Source organism: Barbatula barbatula (assembly GCF_947034865.1).
Source record: "Barbatula barbatula genome assembly, chromosome: 2".
NCBI lineage: Eukaryota > Metazoa > Chordata > Actinopteri > Cypriniformes > Nemacheilidae > Barbatula > Barbatula barbatula.
The window spans coordinates 28549209-28565395 of record NC_136767.1 but is presented as its reverse complement, the minus strand read 5'-3'; the positions used below and the strand labels follow the sequence as shown (position 1 = coordinate 28565395).

Here is a 16187-nt window from a genome sequence, read left to right as displayed (position 1 = left end):
TTTCTTCATGTATCAAATAAATATTCATATATTGTTCATTACCATTTAAAAATGTCAAGACACGTTCAACTAAGACAATGTAATATACATTTTTTGAAAATGGTAAAATGTATTAAGCATTTATGTAAATTCATTTGCACTTTGTATTTTTAAACCCGTATAGGCAGTCTGTACTTTTCTATTTTTAATTCCATTTTGTTGTATAGTGTTATTGTATATGCCCTTACAAAACAAGAGATTGCTTGTACTTGAAATATACTTCATCATAATGCAGGACTAAGCAAACTGCACAAATGTAAATGACAAATATGAACTCCTGAATATGAAATAAATGTCCATGTTATTTGTACTCGGGAATAATACATTCATACATACTTACTAATTTTATTTTATTTACAGTATGCAAACTTTAAATACAGCACATTTCACCACAGAATTTGCAAATAAAAAGACGTTTTGAAAAAGACAAACTTAAAATGTAAAAAATTAAAAGGGTCAATGTATTACCAGAACTTAATGGTTATTTTATTAATATGCAATATAAATATAACTAAGCTGTTTATGAACATATACATCAACAAAACACTTACAGCTAAGACATCACTGCTGTTTAAAGTGTCTACTAACACATTGGTCAATCCAGTCATGATATTTGCAAGCAGAAAATATAATAACTGATTCCGGTTTACAGATTGTACGAGACACAATGCATCTAAATTTTGTCTAATCTTGTCATGTGTTGATGAATTTACTGACTTCTTATTTGTACAAGGAGTCCATGATGAAGATACAAGAGAAACATTAGAGATCACTTTGGAATAAAGCAAAAGTCCATCAGCAATGCTTAAGCAAGAAATAAATAGCATGGATTGAGCTACAGTCCAAACACAGAAAGAAAGGTTGGCCATTCTGCGTGACACTGGCTCTATAAATGTCTGACAAATGTGCAAGGTGATAAATAACCCAAAGCAGCTTAACAGAAGGTTACGAATCACTTTGATCCAGTCCTTAACTAATGTTCTGCTCTGCATCAGGTAGTGGCCAGCCTGAACCCCGGCCAGATAGATGGCTATGTAACCCACAACTGAGAAGATACCCTCCCTGTTGGCCTGCAGAAAGCCTGTACGGTCATCATTGTGGATGAGAAATTTTTTTAGATCTGTTGTCTGCAAGATAACCTGGTACGTTCCACTGAGAAGGAGTGCAATAAGCCAGGAGACATGTACAGGAAAAATGGCTAAAAGCACAGATGCTGCCACTCTAACAATAGCTAACGTGAAGAAGAAGTTCCAGTGAACTCCATACTCGGTCACATGCTCGTGGTAGCCAGTTGACTTGACGCTCGCCAGCCTCACCAACCCCAACAGCACCAGGGGCCATACAGACAAAAACTGCTTTAACACATGGCTAAATTTTGATCCTTGAATATTCTTTCCTCTTGCTTCAGGACACACTAGTGCATTGGCCATCACATATGCTCCAACACCAAAATCCATGACCCCCGTGCCATACATCTCTGTCTTTGCATATCGTCTTGGGAACACACTGAAGTCAACAGCCAGAATGCTTATGGCCGTCTTTACATTGACCAGAACCCGGAAGACGGTTACAAATGGGACCAGGTTAGATTCTACTCTAGTTTGTAGAAACCTGTCGATCGTACTGCGAAGGGAACCCTGAGGTGGTCGCCTTCTGTTATTGTACACAAAATATAGGACAGCAAAATCCACTAGAGCCAGACCCATGATTACAAAGTGAAGAATGTCGCTAAGTAAAGTACATGACAGGACCAAAGGCATTATCAGTGTCAAGAAGTCCAATTGGAGATGGACTCCTTGGGATAATGGAAGGACCCCTTTTCCCAGGTGGAACACTATAAGGAAGAGTCCTCGACTGAGGACACACAGTGGAGCTAACAGGGATCCCAGTGAAACCTCGATCAGCGTTGTTCCATTAAGGTTACTGACAAATGCAATCTTGCCTTCTGGCAATACCATTTCCTGTAAAAAAAAAACAGTACATGATGTTACTTATGGTCAGGGGGGACCTATGTGGTAATGTAAACAAAACTAAATTAGCCTGGGCAAAATAGGTAGATTTTAAAAAAGGCTACAGTGGTCCTATTACCAGACTCATCTAAATAGTTTGTGCTCAAATGGGTTAAATGAACAACAGCGGTAAAGACCAAAAGATATGTTTTGAAGCAAAAACCTGTATGGATATACCTACCTCGCCCAGTGTCATTTTTGTGGAAAGAAACGAGTGGCTTTTCTCGCTAGTAGAGGCTAACAGTGGACTGTCAGGATTAACCGGTTTAGCGCACTAAAAACATTAAACACGTGACGTTACATTGTTTAATAATAAAGGTGCATTATATGTAATGCACTACTTACAAATCTATCATCATTCATTCATCGTTCATTCACGAATTGCGTCCGCACATGAGAACTATTTAGAGATATTTCTCTTCCGCACTGGGAGTGGCTTTCTGCGTACTCGCACGTGGGCGGGGCTCGGATACAAACTGCGTGACGTCACCGCCCCAGTCAGTAGCGGTCAGTCAGCGGGATCGCGCGAGTTTTGTCCTTCGCGCAGGAATCTTCGTGGTCGGAAAATGTCCGTATAGCACAGAATACCAGGAGACTTGATTTTATAACTTTTACATTAATGGCGACGGTCAATCGGAGAGTTGTATTTAGAAAAAAAGACGTGTCGACCGTTATTAGTTCTGAGGGAGCGTTGAGAAGTTCGGCTGGGACACCAAACCGACACGAGACGGTAGGCGAAAAGTTTGTACTAGACTAGACATCTTATATCTTTTAACGGTACCTCACCAACACGTTATAAACATATCCTCTTTATAACAGTTCAAAAAAGTTGCTCTATTCTATGTATTTCTGACGTCCAGAACCATAGTGTTGTGTTTATAACAACATCGCTGAACTTTTTGTTGGTGTTTTCTGTTCATGAAAAAGTTTCATCACAAGTTTTGTCCCTAAATGTGGTTATTTTAAGATTAGCAAAATGCTTCATAAATGAATTACACATTTTACGACGATTGGTCTTGATTTGCGGTTTACACCTAATGTGCACGCGCATGTTCATTGACGTGGAGTTGTCAACGGCCCGGACTGACCAGGGGTGCTTTTAAACTCAGATTATTTTGCTTGTTCTGGATCAATTGGATGTTACACCTATTATTGATAACGTATCCTGTATTCATATGTTTTTTACTGTTTTGGTTTTATATCAAAGTCTTAAAAAGCCGACAAAATAAACATTTTAAAACAGAATACAGTTGGTTTGCCCATGCCATTCCTCTCTGAGCCATTACATTTACATTTAGTCATTTAGCAGACGCTTTTATCCAAAGCGACTTACAGATAAGGAAACATTGGAAGCAATTATAACAACATAGGCAACAAAATACATAAGTGCATCAAACTAGTCCATTAAAGCCTATCACAGTATACAAAGCTAGCACAGAGCTTTAGCACAGAGACAGCCTTAAATGTGTCTTTATGTAACTATGATTCACAGACTGCAATGTTGGTGCCAGACAGGAATGCTTCTGTTTCACATAATCGTTAGTTCTGTGGCTCATGTTTAAATACAGGTCATCGCAGATGTTCTCTCCCAGCTGGAGCCATTATTACTATAGAAGAATTGTTGTAGTTAAAGTCTAACTTACTATTTCTTTTAAAGATGCTTGCCGCCCTACTCCTCTTAATTTAACCAGATAGTGGTGTTAACCAGTGTTTGTGTGATTGGATTAGGCACAGGTCTGTTCAGCATACGGTGTTTATTATTAGTTTATCCTGACCGTGCCCTGGCTCTGCAAGAACACAGCACATGCTTAGAACATGGTGTCTTCATCACAGCATGGCAACAGAATGATGACCGTGTAATCGTGTTGTATTAAAATACTGTTCTATTCGTGTGTCCCATTGGAAAGGTTTGCACAGTCCGTAACTCATTTTTTTATTGATTTACATCGGATGACGTGTCATTTCCTTCTTTCAAATTCGAATAAAACGTAAATGTTACGATAAGTAAGATTTTTTACCAAAGACACGTAAACCGAATATTTCGGATTATATCCTGCAAATCGAAGGCTGTACTGTTACTCCAACAAATGCAGTAAAAGATCTAGACATTATATTAGACAGCAACCTATCATTTCGAAATCACAAAAACAGCCTTCTTCCACCTTAGATATGTTGCCAAATTATGAAATATTCTGTGTTACCGGCTTTATGCAAAACGTGCTAAAGAAACCACCGGGAGACTGCATTTATTAGTAATTTAACTTGTTCTATAAACACCATGTGCTATGCTGTGTTTTTCAGTGTTTCTTATTTTCTCTTGTAAAGCTGCTTTGGAACAATGCACATTGTAAAAACGCTTTATATAAATAAAATTGAATTATTCATTCATTTGGAAATGCCTGTATTAAACGTGATTTATGAGCGAAGAATAGAACTGCACAAGGAATTAGTCATATCTCAAGGAAGGTGTTCACCAAAGGTCTTATATGTGCTTAAACCTCTGTTAGTTGTTGCAGATAAATGATAAGGCTCTTTCTAATGATGTCATGCACAGGTCTGTATGTACAAAACAGCCGAGATAAAGCAGGTTTAAGTATGTTAAGCTGTGCATTATGGCCTCGTATTTCTATATGAATGTTACGTGAACATTTATGTTAGTATTGATAGTTTGATCGAGTTTGAAAACTTTGAATTAATAGAAACCAGCTTTTGTCATGGCTGGTTAGGTTAAGAGCTTTTAATGCTATCGCTTTAGCATGTTGCATCTGGTTAAAATGGGGTCTCATGACTGCATACTGTATGCATATTTGTTTTTTATTATGCAGGTTAATGGGCTGAAAGGCAAAGCCCAGACCCGCAGGAAATCTCTCAATGATTCACTGGAAGGGGATATCCGAGACTTCCTTATAAATGAATCTGAACTTCATACTTACGATGACCTCACCAAAGTTAACCCTGTTACCCCCACTACAGGTGCGTTTTTAGAACAGATTTGTTGCGATTGACAATTCTTCAAAATGAAAGTGTGTGAAATAACATTTCTGGAGTAATAAATTACTTTTTATGACCTCTATTGCATTTGCTTCTGCAAATGTAATGTTTGCCGTTTTTTTGCAGTCCTGAAATGTTTGCAGGCCAGGTATAGTGCAAAGGTGTTCTACACACATGCCGGCTGCACGCTGGTGGCTCTCAACCCCTTTCAGCCCATCCCTCATCTGTACTCTCTGGATGTGATGAGGGAATATCATTCTGCCCCTCAGCCTCAGGTAAACACTATGGGTACATCTGATGTACTATTGGTTTATTAACAACTGTACTGCTTTGTTTATACGTAACAGGTGTCATCCAGATGATATCTTGTGATCCATCTGCCTTTTTGTCACAATAATGGGTCGAACATTGTTTGTACACCTGGTCTATGAAGTATGTTTAATGGGATAAATTTTTTTTTTGAAAAATGCTACACAAATAAAAATAACCCAAGGCACAAGGATCTTGTATATTTAATCATTCTTATGTAAATGATCATTTAATTCAATGTTACCTCTGTGATAAGAATAGATTAATTAAACTGTGATGCATGCAGAGTTTGACATTCTTCTCACATTATGCCATGGAGAAGTTACCTAGCTGTATGCATCTGAGACTGTTAATGGTAAATTTACAAATCAGGAAGTTGGACAAAAGAAACCGAGTCCTAAAAAATATTGACTGAGTTTCAGGCACTTTCAGGAATCTGAGTAAAATGCTGAGTGATAGCTTTCCTTCAAGTCAGGTGTACTAGGCAGCAACAATGATAAATTAAGTTTTACCTGTTCTTTTGCAAAACAGTATATCTGTGATACATATGCCAGTAAAGAATGCTGAATCTCTCAAAAATGCAAGCAAAGTTGCCATTAATGCTGCTCCAACAACATTTTGTAGCAGAACAGAATGAAGGTTGGAACATTTACTCTAATACAGTTACTGAGTAAACTGTTGAAACACGTGGACACTAAAATGTTGGAAGTAATAATGCTTTGAAACTGGCCTCGATGTTAAAGCATCTCTTTGTATGCAGGATTTCAAGCCGCACATCTTCATCGTTGCAGAAGAGGCTTACAGAAATGTGCAGGGGCAGGTGGAGCCCATGAACCAGTCGCTGGTGGTCTCTGGAGAGAGTGGAGCTGGGAAAGTGAGTTATGTTTGTGTGACCTCCTCATTTTTGTTTGGAGGGATTCAAGTTTGTTACAATGTGAATAAAGTCTTCACAAGCTGATAAAAAAGGTTTCAGACCGAAATGTTATACAAATGAAATGTAGTAGGGATTTGATCTGATCTGATCTGATCTGATTAGGTAGTCTGCATGGATCTCAAAGCACTTGATGTAGATTGGAGATCCGCAGTTTTAAGGGATTTTTGAGGATGAGGGTGTGTTTCACAAAGTGTCCTTTCTGACTGATTTGGTTAGATTCCACCAAGTGACCGGAATATTTGCACCACAATACTGTAGAGGTTGATTGAACCCATCAACCACTGTAAAAGGGTTAGGGTTAGTGTTTTTCCTTTCCATTTAAAAGTTGAAGAGATTATTTATATTCTAACTACCACAATTACATGATAAATAGCATTACATTTTTTGTGGTTTTATGCAGGTCATGACTCTAGCATAGCATATGAGAACCACAGTTTTAGATTACAGTAATCTACAGTAACTCCTGTACAAAATATGTCTTCAGACCTGGACGTCACGATGCCTGATGAAGTACTACGCCACAGTTGCCGCATCATCTCAGAAATGCCAACACACAGTAGAGAAGATAGAAAGACGAGTGCTGGACTCCAACCCCATCATGGAGGCCTTTGGTGAGGGGAAATGCTAAGATTTTATGATTTTATCTGTCCTTCATTATGCTCTTATTCTAAAAGCCCATGTTTGTCCTTTTCTTTTGTTTCTTAGGCAACGCCTGCACATTACGCAACAACAACAGCAGTCGCTTTGGAAAATACATTCAGCTTCAGCTCAACAGGTCAGTTGTGGAGTCTCTTCAGCTTTTGAACCTGAAGAAGTATGTGACTGGTGTAAATATCTCTATGTTTTTATAATGCAGCTCTCAGCTGTTGGTTGGTGCGTTGGTGAAGACGTATTTGTTGGAGAAAACCAGAGTGGCTTTCCAAGCACCTAATGAGAGGAACTTTCACATATTCTATCAGGTAAAATATCAGCATTCACAAAGCCTTTCAGAATAAAAAACAACGACCAGTTCTTTAAACAAAACGTTCAAGTTTTATTACAATAAACTGATAGCTCTGATGGGGATTTGGAAGTTCAGCCGCCGTTTTTATTATTGATCTTTTTTTCCAAACATTGTCATTAATGAAGAGCGTTTTCCTCAAATTAACTTTTAGTTTCCACATGTAGATTGATCCTGATTATGTCTGCATGTCTTTTGATTTGTTTCATTGGAAGATGATGAAAGGGGCCACAGAAAAGCAGAGACTGGAATGGATGTTACCTTTAGATCAAGCCTTTGACTGGTTACCACATGCCGAGAAAAACTTAGAAGGTAAATATTAGAACTGAAACATCCCATCATGCATATAATATCATTTTAAGGGTTTTGATGTCTGATTTGACACTATTTTCTGCCTGTTTGTTTCCGAACAGAAGACTGTCTGCAGGAGACTGTTGTGGCAATGGTCAACCTCGGAGTTGATGAGGAGAAAAGGGCACAGATATTTCAGGTAAGTTGTGATGGGGTATAAATAGTAGATGTAAACATCGTAAGCTTTTTAAAGTAACATGATTGTATTATTGTATTGTGTAGATCCTTGCAGGTCTTCTGCAGCTGGGAAATGTGGACTTCAGTCCTGCATCTGAAGAGTCTCAGCCATGTGATGTGGAAGAGAACTCTAAAGGTGCGAGACATTTCTGCTGTGTAATCTACAAACGCAACGTTAGATATGTTTGGTGGCGCAGTGGTTATGTGCATGTTCCAAAGACATTGAGCTGAGGTGCTTGTCCCTTAAAAAACTTTTATTTTGTAGGCATGCACTTGAGGTAATGTGAATTGCTGCTGCCAAGTAGTCTTTCATCATGCGTCTGTGCTGTATTTTGTGTTGATAACTGCTCTTTCTCTCTCTGTGTTGGCTGTAGGTTTCCTGCAGAAGACTGCTGTCCTGCTACAGGTGCCAGTAGAGGAGCTGCAGACTTATCTGGTAGTGAGAACACTGCGGGCTGGAAAACATAACTTGCTCAAGCCGTGTTCACAGACAGAGTGCACCATCCGCAGAGACTGTCTCGCTAAAGTCATCTATGCACAGTGAGTCAATTATGGGTGTAAACTAGATTGTAGTTTGTGTTTTAACAGTATGTCTAGTGGTATGAACTGCGGGTTTCCTATTAGTATCATATAGTCAAACATAGGTCAGCTTTGTAGCCAAGAGCCACCCTCTTACAAGAATGCGATCCAACTATAATGTTTTTTTAAAACAGGTCAGTTCGTAATATATTACAGATAGAAATCAGATAACAATGAATATACAATCTAAAAAACTGATGTGATGTTTTTAATTTACAGGCTATTTGAGTGGCTGGTCACTTTCATTAATAACAGTATGTGTGCAGACACTCTCATGTGGTCCAACTTCATAGGTATGTATTATATTAATTTTGTATTCTTTTCCAGTTACTCTCAAACATTTTTGTTGTTGCGTCCGCCAAATTAAAACGTGTAATCTTAAACTTAGAATTTTTATCAAACCAAAAACATATTGAGTATGTTTTTGCTGTAACATCAATACATTTGCTTGGTGGTCTTATTTTTTTATGGTCTTTTAAATAAAATGTATTATAAATTTATATATTTCATAAAATGCCCCCCTGGATCCATCTTGGGGTCCCCCAGTTTAAGAACCACTGTTCTATTCTATGCATATATTTTTTTAAAGTTCCACAGAATATACTATACATTTTGTTTTGCATTTTGTGAAAGACAAATAAAACGTGTCTAACTGGTTTCCTCTCCAGGCTTGCTGGATGTTTATGGTTTTGAGTGTTTCCTCCTGAATAACCTGGAGCAGTTGTGCATTAATTATGCCAACGAAAAACTCCAGCAACACTTTGTGGCTCATTATTTGAAGGCCCAGCAGGAGGAGTACGTGTCTGAGGGGCTGCAGTGGTCCTTCATACGTTACCAAGACAACCAGGCTTGCCTGGACCTGATTGAAGGCAGTCCCACCAGCATTTTCTCTCTGCTCAATGAGGTCTGCTTCCACTGAGAGAGACTAGATATCAAACTCCATTTCTGTAACAAGCATTCATATTTCTTTGCCAAATGTGTCTTTCTTGACTAGGAGTGTCGTCTGAACAGAACGTCAGATGCGAGGCAGTTCCGTGTGCGTCTGGAGAAGGAGCTGTCGGGAAATGCCAACATCAGCTGGGACAAATTCAGTAAAGAGTCTCATTTCATGGTCGCCCACTATGCAGGCAAAGTCAGCTATCGGATAGAAGGCATGATGGAGAAGAATAAGGTATGATCTGTGTAAATGTTGACCTATAGCTTTGACTGTACACAATATAGCACAACCAAAATTAGTATACGGTACAATCTATTTTTTAATAGAGAGATCACAAGCTTGCTTTTTTTGCACACGTGTGCACTACAGGACCCCGTTCCCCCAGAGCTTATCCATGTCCTGCAGAAATCCCAGAATGCATTGCTGCACAGTCTTTTTAAAGAGAGTGACCATGAAAGCGAGAGGGAACAACAAGTTCCAGAGTCCAGAGGGAACAACAAAGTTGTTACTGTTGTCTCCAAATTTAAGGTACAGAGCTTAAATTAAGCTGACGTCTTTGTGTGTAGGTTTAAATTAAAGTTTGAGCATTATTTTTCACAATCACTTGAATTATCAAATGGATCAAGTTATATTATGCTTGAATATTTCATGGTTCACAGAAGCTTCAGTGATTCTTTATATTCAGATCATTCAGACTGACCTGCATTTTTATGTAACGTGATATTTTTTGTGAAAATGCAGAACTCACTTGAAAGCCTGATGAAGATCTTATACAGCACCACTCCCCACTACACACGCTGTATCAAACCCAACCCAGACTGCAGACCGCTCACCTTCAAAAAGGAGGAGGTAATGAAATCATCTGCCCATGTTGAATATGTGTTTACGCTACATCATTTTTTTTAATTTATTAGAAAAAAACATATTTGAAAGTATTACAGGGTGATTAGTGACTGTCGGTTTGGTTTGTGCTCAGGTTATCACTCAGCTTGAGGCCTGTGGGATAGTGGAGACTATAAACATCAGCGCAGCAGGATTTCCCATCAGGTAACACATGCACAACACAAACATATTCTGTCACCCAAGTAACTACAGGTTCTGGCAACAGGACGTGTTTATAGCATTCTTAATTTTTTATATTTTTAAATATGACTTATACAGGATCCCGTATGGCAGTTTCCTTCAGCGTTACGGACTGATTACAAACACTCTACTAAACAGAGATGATGGTAAGAGACATGATTCACCTGTTATTATTAGTGTCACGCATCACAGTTCTTATGATCATACTTTGAACTAAACCCTTATCCACTGTATTAAAGTATTTAAATTCATCTGTTAACTAGAGGTGGCCTTTGCTTTTTGCTCAATTAGACTTATGAGTTTAGCCTGGAAGACAAAAGCAGTTTCTAAAACCGATGAAACGGTATCTAGTCACTCGGTGTGCAGAATATAGAGACAATAGGGTGGGTTATTTTGACTTGAGCTATTTAGCACTCAGAACATCTTATTAGCAACACCCTCACAACCACCAAGAGCACTCTAGCATTGTAAGTTTTGCACATTTGCATTCTTTCAAACTTTTACAACTTTTTTCTCTCTTCTCTTTTCTCTCTTTCAGTATTCTCATTTCCATCTTTATTGAAAAGTTGTACAAATACAATGTTTCAAATATTCCTGCTTGTTGCTTAACCACAGATCGGAGTTGTTCGGGTGAATAACGGCATGTTTTTCTTGTACATATTTTCATGCAGTTTATGCATCTTTTATTCCAACTTGCCTTTTGAAAGTTAATGTTAAACCTTACTAATCTTACTAATGTTGTTTTTATGCTGTTAATGGGTTTTTTCCAAGCTGTTGAAAGTTGTGTGTGTTTTTTATGTCACTGCTTGCACACCTGTTTAACTTGTTTTCTTATAAACAAGCACAGTATTGTTAACAATGCTGCATATGATTAAAACCAAACAGAGTCGTCATCATCACAGCTTTGTGTTTGTCCTGTAGTCGCATGTACATGCCCTGCAGTTAACGCCGTTTCTAAATTACATCTCTTACCCACAGGATCTGAGATGAGTGAGCAGTCTGTTCTGCGATCGGCAGTGGAGGACGTGCTAAATGTGGTTCTCAAGAAACACACCCCCAGCTCCACCCTCAGCCCTGCTGACAACAATAACATGGTGCATTGTGGAAGGACCAAAGTCTTTCTGACTAACTCTCTGGTAAAGCAGTCCCCCCATATGCTTTTGTAAAATGCTCATTTGGTCTGAAAAATAATGTAAAGAGAACAAAGACGTGTGGATCTAAACGTCCTGGATAACATTACAAGCCAGCCTGTCAACGTAACACAAAATGATTGTGACGAAACAAAAGTTTTGTTCAAAATATTAGCACAGATCACGTGTACAGTAACAAACGGTCATAAAAATCCCCTTTGTGATGCGTGTCAGTACCAGGTATAAATCATGATAAACTGAGATGTCTTTAAAACTTATTGTAACATGTGTTTTGTAGTTGGAGATGATGGAAGACCACAGGGTCAGGGTGCGCTCACAGAAGGCGTTCTGTATCCAGTGTGCCTGGCGCAGGTATCAGTGTCATCTCCGCAACATCAGGACACAAGCTGCCACTCGTATACAAGCAGGTCAGCATTTATCATAACAATTGTTTGGATGTTATTAATCGCATTTTTACAAAAATGCTCATGCTTCTAACTGTTAGAAAGTCATAGATTTTGTCTGGATATGTTTTTATTAATTTGCATAAAGGCCATTTAGCATAACAAATACTACCATGGTAATTGACATGACCTAATAATGACTTTACAGATGTACTCTACACTATCAATAACAAAGTTATTTCTAGCCCTAAAGTAATGAGAATTTGAAAGGAAAATTGACTTGGGGTGTCAGACTTGTACAAGAATTCTTTATACAAAAATAATCACAAAATACTGATTGGTCAAAAGGTGTTTCAACTTGGGCTGTGACCGTTGACATCCTCTCTCTCCTGATTGGCCAAAGCATATGACATCTGCCATCTGTCTAGACACTTCGCACCTGATTAACTCAGTAGAGAACAGGTGCAGCTCACCCCATCCAAACCGATCCTGTACTGAGATGTTTCTAAACTCGATTCTGATCTGGCTAAGTCCCATTTACATCAGAGAAATCAAAGTTTCAAGTGTCAGAGTCTGTTAAATACAGGACTGTGTTCTTAGCATTATTGATTCCAGGCTGTGTCATCAGTATGTATGTATTGGCTTTCCAATCAAACGCCACTCCACAGGAAGTGCCAGGACCTTCTTAGCACCTGTTCTTGGCGCCACACACGGACAGTTTTAGCATGTGGGATTTCGTCAGTCTAGCACATACTGTATGTGACCTGCTCCGTCAATTTGACTTGGTTTGACCCAGAACATTTTTTTGAGTTTCAAGCTCTGAAGTAAAACGTTTTCTTTTGTTTTAGTCCTGTCTTAATAGTAATATCATTATCCAAATCACTTCAGATATATAATAATTTAAATGTTTACTGAGACTTGTATTCCTAGTACCATCCTAAAGTGTTTTCAAAACTTTTAATGTGTGTGTATAACAGAGGTGAGATCCTGGCTGGTTAGAAAAGAGGTGAGGAAACTGCACAATGCTGCAGCAGTCATCCAGCACAACTGGAGGCGCTGGAGAGTAAGCACCCTGCTTCTATTTAATACACTCATGCAATTACTCATTTCATTGTGATTTCAACTCTTTTCACTCATTTCATTGTGCTTTTCTTTTCCTATGTGTCTTTCCTGCTCAATTTTCACTGTATCGCAGGTGCGCATGGATGCCCTAGCCGAGGCGGAACTGGACAATGCTGAAGATTTGGTAGAAGAAGTGTACGTGCGTCCCAAGCTGGACTCTCTGCTGAAGGAAAGAGGCTCAGTGCAGCTCTCCAGCATCCCAGAACCTGTGGTGATCAGAGGTTGGCCCATGGGGCTGGCTGTGGCTTCTGCACCCACCATCACCGTGTCCATGACTGCTTCTGGTTTCCAGAGGGTCATGTCAATGATGGCCTGTCTTAAGATGCCCTTCAGACACGGTGAATACAAAGTAAAGACCAACCAGTTTGATCAGGGTGTGGCTTCCATCAGAGCACAGCCACGGGTAAGAGATGCTAAACAATACATCTTACCTTGGACTCTTTTAATTATTATTATATATTTTTTAAACACAAATTACGAATAGGAATATGCAAGGATAAATAAGATTTAGGCTCTAATGAAGGCATCTGTAGCATACTGTTTCTGTTTAGTAACAGCCTGTCACAGATATTGTCCACATAGAGCTGAAGTTTTGCTTGTAGTTTCTTTTCCAGGGGTTTACTTGACGTTTTTCTGCTCTTTATTTTCCAGGGGTCCATTAAAATGCATTTGCAGAGATCGCCACTGCTGTACGCTAACATGCACCCAGTAAACAAGACTGATGGAGTGACTGGATTTAACCAGATCCTGCTGGAGGGAACCTAATATTTCATGTCATCTTTATCTAATCAACGCACCTTTAAAGCACATATAGGAACTTTGTAATACTAGGGTACTAAGTGACAAAAATCATCAAGCATAATCCTTATTGTTTGTGTAATGTTGTTACACAAATTATGTTTATTTCTTGGCAGGGGTTAGCATGAAGCACAAGTGCCTTTAAATCGGGAGCTTCCTCAATCAGTTTAATACTGTAGATCTTTTTATAAATATGCTATTTTATACCTAAAAATATAATCAGTAACTACATTTTTTTGCACAGCTGAAAAAGTGATTTGTGGATATTCAGTATTTATTTGTTAATTTATTGTGCTGCTTATAAATGCCAAACTGGGGCATTATTAAAAACACTTTTCCACAATATTGAATTAAATATAATACATACAGTGATGTAGACATCTTGTTAAGTAACACAAAAGGGCTTATTGTGTATGACCACTGTTTTATATTCAGTACTACATTGTACTCTTTATGTGCATTCTGTGCAATCACTACATTTATAATATAACATTGTACCCTTTATTTGTATTCTGTGCATTTACTACATTTAAAATATGACACAACATGGTTAAATAAGCATTGCAGTAGAGCTTGGAACCAAAGCAAACTAAAAAAAATGTGTATTCCTAGTTCCCATTTTTGTCAGATTATACTGAAATATATCTCATGTTATGAACACAAACTTCAATACTTTGGTTATCAAACGTTTAAGGATTTACAGTTATAACCAAACCTACTATTATGCAGATCTATTCTCAGGGCATTAAAGACTGAAGCTTTTAGTTTGGGCACGGCTACAACAAACCGATATACAAGTTGTTTTGTAGATAACAATAAAAAATATTGTCAACATGTTCTCCAGTCCCAGTTTCTGATTTTAACAAATCCGGTAGTATTCTACATATCAAACAGGCGATATTAGAACCTGGAATGTGTAAATAGTCCATGTTTACATTGAAACAATCCATACGTGACAGTGAGCATCATTCATCATCATCATGATGATTATAATGTTCTGTTTCTTTTGGTTCAATAATTTTCAAGCACTGGTCAGCAAACTCCGTAAACAGTGGTTCCTGCATGGCATCCTTCATGGCCTTGTCTTTATTTTCAGCTGAATCCACTGATGTCAATAACTGTCTGAGATGTGGATTCAGCAACAAACACTTGAGTGCCTCTGAATCACCTGTGTGAACAAATAGAGATTCTTTAAACCTGCACAGAAATCACACATAAGGGAAGTTGACTGTAACACAATCTAAGGTTACTGTAAATAAATATATGTGACATTCGGTATTCTTTAAAGTTAAAATCGTGATGGCTCCATGTAGACATCTGTGTCACATTAATTTCACCTAGCTTCTGAAGTTTCTCTAAGGCCACTCGGTCACTCTGGCTGTCCTCATCAAGCAGATCATTAACAGTCCAGGGCTGGTCAGCTAAAATCAAAACACATTTTATAATGACATTCATCAAATGACTGAATAATTCTGATTATTTACATGATGTTATTATTCGATGACAAATTGCAAACTACAGTAATGACTCACCACTGCACACAGGTGTTGGGGTGTTGGAGGCTGGAGGTGTTTCTTTATTTGTATGACATGAATCTATGAAGAGAAATAAAGGTTCATTTTAATTTGACATTACTGTGGTTATTTAGAAAAACAACATCAGACAGTAACTTTAAAATGTTTAAGATAATATAAACTTACCACCAGCTTTGTGTTTCTTAAAGCAATTCACCGAACAACTACAAGAAAAGAGAAAGAAAGTTACAATACTTGGCTCACAAACATGATCTTAAGATGCTCGTGTCTAAACATGAGCATGGACACACATTTATTCAGCAAGCAACTTACTATCTGATTCTGCAGGCAGGACATTTGTATTTCGGAACCTGTTCGCTACACACTACACAAAGCTGCATGATCGACTTAAAAAACCAACAATCGGTCAAATAAAAAGCGCTGAATATTACACAAGCTCCACTATTTTACTAGAAAAATGACCATCACATAACGTCGAATCAAACACGTGGATTCTTCTTCTATTTGTTTGTTACGTTGCCAAAGCACCTTGCTGCGCAAGACCGCCACCAATCGGCCAACTGTCCAATTACTCAAATAAAACTATGTTTATATTCTCCAAAAATATTATCTTTTGTGTATGCTTATCTTTCGTCTATACTACTACAACTTCAAAATATTTTAATTTGTATGTATATTTAATCCTATTTAATTCATATAGCGCGTTTCACAATGTGAATTGTTCCAAAACAGCTTTACGGGTGAAAATAAGAAAAACTGAAAAACACAAAAAAGCAAAATTACAGCACA

The 16187-nt window shown here is 38.1% G+C and overlaps 3 protein-coding genes across 3 annotated transcripts; 1 reads left to right on the top strand and 2 right to left on the bottom strand.

The window, feature by feature from the left end:
• Window positions 1-190: 190 nt before the first annotated feature.
• pigw (phosphatidylinositol glycan anchor biosynthesis, class W) lies at window positions 191-2554 on the bottom strand. The gene is made up of 3 exons (XM_079488158.1): window positions 2394-2554; window positions 2230-2322; window positions 191-2000 (listed from the first exon to the last, which is right to left on the bottom strand). Exons 1-3 carry the CDS (start codon window positions 2409-2411, stop codon window positions 504-506), a joined length of 1608 nt encoding a protein of 535 aa, XP_079344284.1. The 5' UTR covers window positions 2412-2554; the 3' UTR covers window positions 191-503.
• Window positions 2527-14701, top strand: myo19 (myosin XIX). Its single transcript, XM_079488147.1, has 23 exons — window positions 2527-2778; window positions 4874-5021; window positions 5166-5314; window positions 6109-6222; window positions 6767-6893; window positions 6988-7057; window positions 7139-7241; window positions 7498-7594; window positions 7696-7772; window positions 7856-7946; window positions 8185-8350; window positions 8609-8682; window positions 9058-9293; window positions 9384-9560; window positions 9696-9854; window positions 10068-10175; window positions 10303-10373; window positions 10488-10555; window positions 11388-11545; window positions 11838-11967; window positions 12921-13006; window positions 13139-13468; window positions 13717-14701. The coding sequence occupies exons 1-23, from the start codon at window positions 2668-2670 to the stop codon at window positions 13828-13830; spliced, it is 2964 nt and encodes a 987-aa protein (XP_079344273.1). The 5' UTR covers window positions 2527-2667; the 3' UTR covers window positions 13831-14701.
• On the bottom strand, window positions 14147-15963 carry znhit3 (zinc finger, HIT-type containing 3). The gene is made up of 5 exons (XM_079488169.1): window positions 15711-15963; window positions 15564-15601; window positions 15396-15458; window positions 15201-15284; window positions 14147-15031 (listed from the first exon to the last, which is right to left on the bottom strand). Exons 1-5 carry the CDS (start codon window positions 15776-15778, stop codon window positions 14829-14831), a joined length of 456 nt encoding a protein of 151 aa, XP_079344295.1. The 5' UTR covers window positions 15779-15963; the 3' UTR covers window positions 14147-14828.
• Between the last annotated feature and the right edge of the window lie 224 nt (window positions 15964-16187).

Excerpts from the sequence above, each read along its gene's own strand:
- pigw (XM_079488158.1), bottom strand. Across the intron at positions 2,001-2,229 it reads CAAAAATGACACTGGGCGAG|GAAATGGTATTGCCAGAAGG; the intron begins GTAGGTATATCC and ends TTTTTTTTACAG.
- myo19 (XM_079488147.1), top strand. The coding sequence starts at position 2,668 with ATGGCGACGGTCAATCGGAGAGTTGTATTTAGAAAAAAAGACGTGTCG. Across the intron at positions 8,683-9,057 it reads CATGTGGTCCAACTTCATAG|GCTTGCTGGATGTTTATGGT; the intron begins GTATGTATTATA and ends TTTCCTCTCCAG. Across the intron at positions 10,176-10,302 it reads TCACCTTCAAAAAGGAGGAG|GTTATCACTCAGCTTGAGGC; the intron begins GTAATGAAATCA and ends GTTTGTGCTCAG.
- znhit3 (XM_079488169.1), bottom strand. The coding sequence starts at position 15,778 with ATGCAGCTTTGTGTAGTGTGTAGCGAACAGGTTCCGAAATACAAATGT. Across the intron at positions 15,602-15,710 it reads CCTGCCTGCAGAATCAGATA|TTGTTCGGTGAATTGCTTTA; the intron begins GTAAGTTGCTTG and ends CTTTTCTTGTAG. Across the intron at positions 15,285-15,395 it reads CCCAACACCTGTGTGCAGTG|CTGACCAGCCCTGGACTGTT; the intron begins GTGAGTCATTAC and ends TTTTGATTTTAG.